General features: G+C 51.3%; 2 protein-coding genes across 2 annotated transcripts; both read left to right on the plus strand.

Moving 5' to 3' along the window:
• Positions 1–348: 348 nt before the first annotated feature.
• On the plus strand, positions 349–3,798 carry LOC139214354 (uncharacterized). Its single transcript, XM_070845186.1, has 7 exons — positions 349–647; positions 1,721–1,865; positions 1,952–2,047; positions 2,457–2,601; positions 2,720–2,865; positions 2,967–3,106; positions 3,314–3,798. The coding sequence occupies exons 1-7, from the start codon at positions 548–550 to the stop codon at positions 3,460–3,462; spliced, it is 921 nt and encodes a 306-aa protein (XP_070701287.1). The 5' UTR covers positions 349–547; the 3' UTR covers positions 3,463–3,798.
• A 1,644-nt stretch (positions 3,799–5,442) lies between these two features.
• On the plus strand, positions 5,443–8,076 carry LOC139214459 (actin-related protein 2/3 complex subunit 5-C-like). Its single transcript, XM_070845320.1, has 4 exons — positions 5,443–5,613; positions 6,146–6,219; positions 6,422–6,598; positions 7,445–8,076. The coding sequence occupies exons 1-4, from the start codon at positions 5,475–5,477 to the stop codon at positions 7,505–7,507; spliced, it is 453 nt and encodes a 150-aa protein (XP_070701421.1). The 5' UTR covers positions 5,443–5,474; the 3' UTR covers positions 7,508–8,076.
• The last annotated feature ends 853 nt before the right edge of the window (positions 8,077–8,929 follow it).

Below are 8,929 nucleotides of genomic sequence, written 5' to 3' on the forward strand. Positions count from 1 at the left end.
GTGTAGTTTACACTCCGACCGCTAGGTGGCGGCAGAGAGCCTCCAGTCCGGTCCCGTGTGTGTGTGTGTGTGTGTGTGTGTGTGTGTGTGTGTGTGTGTGTGTGTGTGACACAGAAGCGGTTAGAGGCGAATTCAACAAGTGTGTTTTAAACTGACTTCATGTCACAGTAAACTGTGTCTGTGTAACGTTCATGTCTCTGAAGACTAATTAAAATGATAGAAAAGTAAAGACACTGGAGTTTCTTCATTTCGTCATTTGACAAATGTTCTTCAAACGACACGCCCAGAACAGACCAGACCATCTGTTCCACCCTCTAACATCAGCAGCTGGTCCACCAGTCAGCACACTGGAGCCCAGCAGTTAGTCCAGGTTAGCCCACCAGTTAGCCCACCAGTTAGCCCAGGTTAGCCCACCAGTTAGCCCAACAGTTAGCCCAGCAGTTGGTCAACAGTTAGCCCAGTAGTTAGCCAACAGTTAGCCCAACAGTTAGCCCAGTAGTTAGCCAAAAGTTCGCTCAGCAGCAGTCAGCGTCAGTCCGGCCGGAGGATGGAGCGGTGCAGCGCGCCCCGGTCCGCCGTCATCGTGCTCTGCTCGGTGGTGTTTGTCTGCGTCCTGGTGGTGAACGCGCTGGCTGGAGCGGGAGCAGGTGAGGACCCCCCCACACACACACACACACACACACACACACACACACACACACACACACACTGCGTGTTCATGGAGTGTTTCAGGCCTGTTCTCACTGTTACGAAACAGTTGTGCTGGTGTGTGTGTGTGTGTGTGTGTGTGTGTGTGGGGGGGGGGGTTACAGAATAACAAGGCAGAAAGAAGGTTTGAAGACTGTTAGTGATCATGTCTGTCATCAGAAATGACCCAGAAGACTTTGTCAGGACTAGTTTGTACCAGAGAAGTGGAGAGTGGGCAGGGGGGGGGCTCATGCCGGGGGGTGGCGTCACTCCAGGCCCAGGATCAGCTCTCAGTCTGTGGCCTTCCTCTGGAGCTGATTCACTCTGTCCACTTTATTAAAGGTTCTCAGTCTGAACCACGTGTTCCCCTTCAGACCATCCTGTGAGGCTGTGAGGGCCTTTAGTCCAGCTGGAAGTGTTCTGTCTGTTTCTGTCCACTGACCAGCCACAGCTGCTGACACCTGTCAGACCAGGACGGGTACAGTAACATTTAACATCACAGTTACAGTAACATGGTTACAGTAACATGGTTACAGTAACATGGAACAGCACAGTTACAGTAACACAGTTACAGTAACACAGTTACAGTAACATGGTTACAGTAACATGGAACAGCACAGTTACAGTAACACAGTTACAGTAACATTTAACAGCACAGTTACAGTAACATGGAACAGCACAGTTACAGTAACACAGTTACAGTAACATGGTTACAGTAACATGGTTACAGTAACATGGAACAGCACAGTTACAGTAACATGGAACAGCACAGTTACAGTAACACAGTTACAGTAACACAGTTACAGTAACATTTAACAGCACAGTTACAGTAACATGGAACAGCACAGTTACAGTAACATGCCTGCAGCCGTGCAGGAACAGCTTGTGTTTGTGGCGACATGACGCCGTCCCTGTGCACCAAACAGAGGTGGTTTCCCAGCGTGGCCGGCCCAACAGAGCCCCGACTCAACCCGTCCAACAGCTGTGGTGCTGGACCTCAGGCCGCTGACCGAAGCTCTCTGTTCTCTTCCAGGTCCCTTCAGGTCCTCCACAGGTAATGTGTCGGCCCGCTACGAGACGGGCATCACTCCAGCGGGCTGGACCTTCTCTATCTGGGGAGTCATCTACACCTGGCTGTCCCTGATGGTCGTATACCTGACTACATATGTGTTCAGAGGGTACGGCCGCATTCACTGTCATACTAAATGATGTTTCCACATGGGACGGTGAAGCCGCTGACTGACTCTTGTCTCTCTGTGAACAGATGCTGGGCTCAGTATCTGCTGCCCTACGCCTTCTACTTCTGCTGGCTGTCCAACATGGCGATGAACATCATATGGCTGCTGCTGTGGGACAGAGAGTACGTCTTCTCCTTCTGCAGATGGCTTTATACAAGCAACAGAAAGAGTCTGAGTGGAAAGTGCATTTGTGTAAGGGGCATTATGAGGGATGGGGGGGGGGGGTAGAAACGCCCTCAAATGAATACTACATAAGCATGGACCCACATTTAGTCTGTGATGCACTGGCTCCAAACAGAAGTCTTTAGGGCGGGGCTACCTGCTCACCAAACCAATCAGAGGAGGGTCATGACCAAACATAACCAATCTGAGGTGGGAACTAGAATCCCAAATCAAGATGGTGATTTTAAAGATGGCGGCGGCCCACAAACCATCGGGTGATGTCACAGTCTGTGTTCCTGACCGGCTGACGTGGACGGTGCTGATGTGGTGCATTCATGGCCCCTGTGCGTCTGTCCCTCTGTGTCGCAGGCTGATGCTCGCCGCTCTGGTCGTACTAATCATGATAGTGATTTCCAACCTGAGCGCTTTGTTCTTCTGTTGCTCTGCCACGGACTACTATGGGCTCTGGCTGCAGACGTACCACGGCAAAGACCTGGCCTGCCTCCGAATACTGGTACGGCAATCACTGTCACTGTTTCACAAACCCCCGCTGTCTGCCCCCCCCCCCCCCCCCCCCCCCCCCCCCCCGCTGTGATGTCATCTTGTCTGCTTCTACGTGTTCCCACGATCAGGTCCACAACGGTTTGGCTCTCTACACCACATGGACATCCATCGCCTCTCTGATCAACTTCTCACTGGTGCTCCACCTGTGGGGTGTAGACAGCAGCACGGCAGCGTCGGCCTCTCTGTGCATCCTGTTCGCAGAGGTGGTAGCATGGTGAGCTCTGATTGGACGAGAGACGCCGATGGACTTCTGAATAGCAGTGATGTTCAGTTGTTCAGTGTGAGTCCTCCATTCCCCCGTGTGTTTGTGTGCAGGTTCATCCTGGAGAACTGGGTGCTGGACCGCTGGGTGCGTAACATCCTGACAGTCTACCCTGTGGTGATCGTGGCTTTGGTGGGAAACATCTGGAAACATTTCCACCCAGACGACCCCACTCCGAACGCCGTGTTTATGGGTGAGTTACACATAGCGGCTACCGCTGCTGCTGCGACCTCACCAGCACTGGCTCCACGTCCATCTCCACACCAGAGCCGAACAGACGCACTGACATGGTTTTAACAGCCTTAAAGCTCCACAAACACTCATTCTGTCTCCTTTGTGCCGTCCTAACGTGATTTGCACTGTTAAAGCGGCTCACTCTTCCTCTCCTGTGTCCCGTCAGTGGTGCTGCTGGTGTTGGCGTGTGTCCTCCTGTTCTTCCGGGTGTGTTCGGTGCTGTGGAGGAACAGCAGGCGGCCCCTCCATTCCCCGGGCTCGGCGCGGCTCATGGTGTCGCCCCTGGACGGCAGCAAATTCAGGCTCTTTGCTTAAAGCACGCTCAGTAGCTGTTTTAGCTCTGCTCACTGAGCTGCCACGTGTTAACACTTAGTCTGAAGTACTAATGAAGCAGCTCCACTGCTCAGCACTAACACTGCCTATATGTAACGGACTTTATATTCAAGTGCATGCAAGTGATTTGATTCTCATGTCTCGGATCGCTATTTCCAAGCAGTTTTATTGATGCAGCTATCGTTTTGTATCTGTACAGAGGCGATCCTCATGTTGGCCTCTGACTGTATCACTTGAGTAGTGGAAGTGGCCTGTTGTTTTTTCTAGAAGTACTTTCTTGAATTAATTCCAGGTTTCCAATTAAAGCATTCCTTTCCACGTGTGATGCAGCCTGTTTTCCTGAGAAACAGTCAAATCAACAGCAGAGACCCCAGTGCGTTAGGCCGATGTTCAGAGGAAGCTGTGGACTTCCTCACCAAGAAAACAATCGGTGACATTGAATTCTTTTGGACACAGTTCTTCTTCCTGTTACCTCGTGGCTGGACGGAGACGGAGTGTGTGATTAGTCAGCGGGGCTCATGTTGGACTGTTCTGCAGCATTAAAAGAAGAAAAGAAGGGGCTGATGAGTCACCGCAGAGGGCTGCGTGGCAGTGATGTGTTCGTGGACTGAAGACATGGCAGAGCAGTGGTTCATATGGTGGGTGGAGACTGGAAATAACTTGTTAAATATAGACAGCATAGCAAGCTTTGTCATCCATCACATTAAGTCCAACCCAGAGGCACCAGCCAACCCAGAGGCAGCACCACCCAACCCAGAGGCAGCACCAGCCAACCCAGAGGCAGCACCAACCAACCCAGAGGCAGCACCAACCAACCCAGCAGCACCACCCAACCCAGAGGCAGCACCAACCAACCCAGAGGCAGCACCAACCAACCCAGCAGCACCACCCAACCCAGAGGCAGCACCACGGCTCTCAGATTCCTGCTGTACGTCAGTGTTTTACTGAGGCAGCGCCCCGGCCCAGACTGCAGATAAACACCGGCTGTAGGCTGCTGAAAATGCCGTATGACTGGTTTTAGTTTCCTCCCAGGATGAGCCCCCCCCCCCCTGCTGAAGCACTGCTGGGACTTTACTGTTTCTGCCCCCTCGTGGACATAATCACTTAATGCAGATTTAATAAAATATTTAAATGATCACATCTTGGTCATGTTTTGCACCACATACTGAACATCTTTGATATCACTCAACGGGACCTCGGACGTCCTTTTAAAGATTTAATACAGCGATACAGCCTGTGTTTAAAGGGAGAGCGATACTGCAGTGACTTTAGGCAGTAACTGGCAAACATCTCCCATCTACACTGTGAGTGCAGGTCAGCAGCCCTCACCTCAGCTTGGCTGTGAATTTAACGTGTAATATTTTGTTGCACATCAGACATGAGCATTTTCCTTTTTTCCCCTTTTAAAAGCGTAACAGCTGACTGATGGCAGGGAGGCACACGCTGTAGAGTTTTCTGGAGCTTTTCATCTTCGTCGTCATCAGAGCGAAACGTGGGCAAATGGACTGTGAGAAATTAAGTCGAGAGACAAGAACACACAAAGCTTCACATGTGACAAAATTGCCTGACATGCTGGATGCTGTCAGAGGGGCAGCGATGGCAGTGTGAGTACACACACACACACACACACACAGAGGCTAGATGTGTGGGACTGCCCTGGTGGATGCTGAGCAAAGTTTGGGTCCATTTACACTTTACATGTGTAGTGCAGCCTTTCACATCATTCACACACCACAGGATTTGGCCTTGAGCTGTTCTAACTCATTGTTCTTTATGGGATATTAGAGGGAGGGTGTTGCAGTGTTTTTTCTACAGCAACAGTCCACAGGAAGGCCGCCAGGGGGCGCTGAGTGACGTGCCCGCTGGTTCAGCAGCCGGATAGAAACCCAGAGAAGAAGAAGAGGAGGAGCCAGCAGAGCGGCACAGCCCCCCCCCCCCCCCCCCCCCCCCCCCCATCAGTCCTGCCATAGACGGGCTGCAGCGTCGTGTCCAGCATGGCCAAAAGCACCGTGTCCGACCGCTTCAGGAGGGTGGACGTGGATGAGTACGACGAGAACAAGTTTGTGGACGAGGAGGACGGAGGAGAGAGTCAGGGCGGGCCGGACGAGGCGGAGGTGGACGGTCTGCTCAGACAATATCCTTTACCTGTAGTCCCTGAATGGAGGAGCGGGCTCGGGCCAGTGTTCACACCGAGACCAGCGAACCATGGACACAGAGAGGAGGCTTGTCGTGGGAGGGGGGCGTTCAGGGGGCGTTCAGGGGGCGTCCTGGTCCACCTGCTTCTCTGCTGTCGTTCCCTGAGCAGCATTTATAGTGAACGGCTGGAGGAACGTTCCCGCAGAGTAGCTAAGCTAGCTAGGCTAGGCTAACCTGTGTGTGTGTGTGTGTGTGAGATTTATTGTCGTGCCGGAAGCGCCCAGTGGATGAATGGGAACCCCCCCCCGCCCTAACACAGGGACAGTGGGGGCACAGTACGGCTGTAGGCTGCACAGACTAAAGGTCCCCCCCCCTCCCCATCCTCCATAAAGGCCTTATTAACATGCTTCAGACACATGAACACATGCTTGACCTTGTAACCCCCCCCCCCCCCCCCCCCCCCCCGCTCTGTGCAGTGATTTAGGTGGAAACATAAATGCACGTGTTTCTCCTTGACTCTTGTTTTTCAAGGGGAACCTGAACGCAGCACTGCAGGCTGTGCTGAAGAACCCTCCAACCAGCACCAAGAACCACAGCACCAAGGTACAGATGTGTTCTCCACCCCCCCATGTGAAACACAATGTATAGAGCCTGTGGGGGGGCTTGTTCTCTAGAACATCTGCACGTGGTTTAGATATAAACATGAAGTGTGTGTGTGTGTGTGTGTGTGTGTGTGTGTGTGTGTGTGTGTGTGTGTGTGTGTGTGTGTGTGTGTGTGTGTGTGTGTGTGTGTGTGTGTGTGCAGGAGCAGGCAGAGCTGCTGGTGGTCAGAGTGCTGAGCAGCTTTAAGAGCAGTGACATAGAGAAGGCTGTGGGCTCCCTGGACAGAGCTGCAGTGGACCTGCTGATGAAGTACATCTACCGAGGCTTTGAGAAGCCCTCTGACAACAGCAGCGCCGCACTGCTGCAGTGGCATGAAAAGGTTTGTGATAACAACAGGGAACAAGTTCCTAATGAAGCATTTTTAGATGAACAAAGTAACTTATTGTTCATGTAGACGCAGTATCATTAAAGGGCCACTCCACTGTTTGTACCCATGATCCTCTCTGTCCACATCCTGGTGTGTGAGTGACTGGTAGGTAGTAAAAGTGTTGGAACTGGTCCAGTAGATCACCTCAGCCAGCAGACACCAAACGGGCTGCAATGGCTGCAACGTGATCCTTTGGGACAACTGCACCTGATCACAGTAGGTCCACTAAAAGAGCTAGTTTGATCCACTGACAGGCTCAGAGTGTTATTCTAAGTGTGTGACAGCATCATGGAAAGGATCCCTACAGAGAGAGACCTGGAAGATCCTTTTGGTTTAACCACAAACAGCACACACACCAGACTACATTCACTAAAACAGGGATTTTAGAGCTGCTGCTCTGCTGCTGCCTCCATCAGTCAGTGTGTGTGTGTTGTTGTGTTAGACAGATATCGTATTAGAGATGGACCTTGTGTGACTTTGGTGTTTTAAAGGGTTGGTTTGGCTCCACCTGTAGCAAAGACACGCACTTTTAGTGCACTTGCCCCAAAGGATCGACCAGGGAAGGTTGTGAAAATCAGATTTCACTGGTTTCAAAAGCACATGGCACCCAGTGCAACAGTGATGTTTCAGTAGAGGAAGAAATGCATCAGGCTGTGATACACACACCATACCTGTGTGTTGAGGTTGATCTTATCATGGGATTTGTTATTCTGTCTTCTAATTATCACCTAACTGATCCTTTCCTGCCCACTGCTACAGCACCCTGTCCCTGATGTATGTGTGTGTGTGAACCCACAGGCCTTGGCGGTGGGAGGAGTGGGCTCTATAGTTCGAGTCCTGACAGCCAGGAGGACCGTCTGAGGGTCTCCGAGTCCATCTGATCACAGACGCTGGTCAGTAATGTGGCAGAACGCCGGAGCGGAGGACGGGACCAAGCCTCTTCTTCTCTGCTTCTGGACACGATTCCCATTTCTGTTTCGACTGAAGCGAAGTGTCTCCTTGATGCAGCTCTTTCCTCCTGTTTTCCTGCAGTTCCTCCTGTCGGCGGACCCTCTGCTGGCCGCCAGGCAGGGAGGTGCTGGCACCTCACGCTGTCTGTGTGTCAGCTGTGCAGAGATAACACACACTTCATGTGCTTCACTGGGGCACATGGTCAGCCCCCCCACCCCTTCAGACTGCGTCACAGCTCCTCCTCCTGCAGGTTGAGGATTGCTTATGGATGGACCATCATAGACTGCTGACGGAGTGTTTCCCAGCCTTATGCCCAGTGCATGCTGGGATTGCAGCTCTTTTCTCCCTTACTGTTTTAACTCTGAACATCTTTGTTCAGTAATGATTTGTTTTCTACTTCCTCCACATGGCTGTGTGTAGCCTGGCTTCCAGGCTTCACTGCTTCTGTTTTTATATCTGAATTAAACATCAGAACTAAAGCTGAGCATCCACTCATCACTGTCCCGTCTCTCAGTTTGGCTGATTAACTAATCAAAGAATTAATTACTGTTGCAAAACTTTAAGTGGCAAATGTGATCACTTGTCATTTTTCGGGCTAAAGTACCAAAACTGTGGTTCCAGACTCACAGGTGGAGTGTTAACAGGAGTGCTAGCAGGAGTGCTAACAGGAGTGCTAGCAGGAGTGCTAGCAGGAGTGCTAACAGGAGAGCTAACAGGAGAGCTAACAGGAGTGCTAACAGGAGTGCTAGCAGGAGTGCTAGCAGGCACTTAGGCCAGTTTCACTTTCAGACATCAGAAACACACATTTGAATTCCTTTGTGCTGACAGAAGAAGAAGTCCATCATAGCTCCAGAGATGCTGTGAACGTACTGTGGGTGAATTATAAAGCAGACACAGAGAAGATGAGGAACCGCACTGTGCTCCATGTTGAACACACAGATTCAGGTTTATTGTCCAAACAGAAAGATGCAGGATACAGTTTCCACACACAGACGGCAAATCTGACACACAAGACCGAATGAGACAGGAGTGACGTGCTCCTATCAGGGCAGTTTACTTTGTGAAACCTTCTCCTTCCTAAAGCTAGAACTGTGATCAGCCCCTCAGGTTTGTGGTGTCCCCCACGGGTTCAGTGCATCAGCTACACTGACATTCAGTTCATCGACAGGCTTCACTGAGTTGGCACATTAACTGGTAGTCAGCAGAATTCAAATGAGAAAGTTCCTTCTTTGACACAATAATCCAAAAGGTGAAATGAACAGAGATGGTGAGGATGATGAGGAGCAGTGCTCGGGTGAAGGTGGTTTCTGAGTACAAGGAGGTCCTGAAATA

The sequence above is a fragment of the Pempheris klunzingeri genome, chromosome 15, assembly GCF_042242105.1.
Source record: "Pempheris klunzingeri isolate RE-2024b chromosome 15, fPemKlu1.hap1, whole genome shotgun sequence".
NCBI classification, from domain to species: Eukaryota; Metazoa; Chordata; class Actinopteri; order Acropomatiformes; family Pempheridae; genus Pempheris; species Pempheris klunzingeri.

What these genes read in the sequence shown, in the direction of transcription:
- LOC139214459 (XM_070845320.1), top strand. Translation starts at nt 5,475, where the DNA reads ATGGCCAAAAGCACCGTGTCCGACCGCTTCAGGAGGGTGGACGTGGAT. An exon ending in GGTGGACGGTCTGCTCAGAC is followed by an intron (nt 5,614 to 6,145) that starts AATATCCTTTAC and finishes TCTTGTTTTTCA; the next exon opens with AGGGGAACCTGAACGCAGCA. An exon ending in CCAAGAACCACAGCACCAAG is followed by an intron (nt 6,220 to 6,421) that starts GTACAGATGTGT and finishes GTGTGTGTGCAG; the next exon opens with GAGCAGGCAGAGCTGCTGGT.
- LOC139214354 (XM_070845186.1), top strand. Translation starts at nt 548, where the DNA reads ATGGAGCGGTGCAGCGCGCCCCGGTCCGCCGTCATCGTGCTCTGCTCG. An exon ending in CTGCTGCTGTGGGACAGAGA is followed by an intron (nt 2,048 to 2,456) that starts GTACGTCTTCTC and finishes TCTGTGTCGCAG; the next exon opens with GCTGATGCTCGCCGCTCTGG. An exon ending in TCCGAACGCCGTGTTTATGG is followed by an intron (nt 3,107 to 3,313) that starts GTGAGTTACACA and finishes GTGTCCCGTCAG; the next exon opens with TGGTGCTGCTGGTGTTGGCG.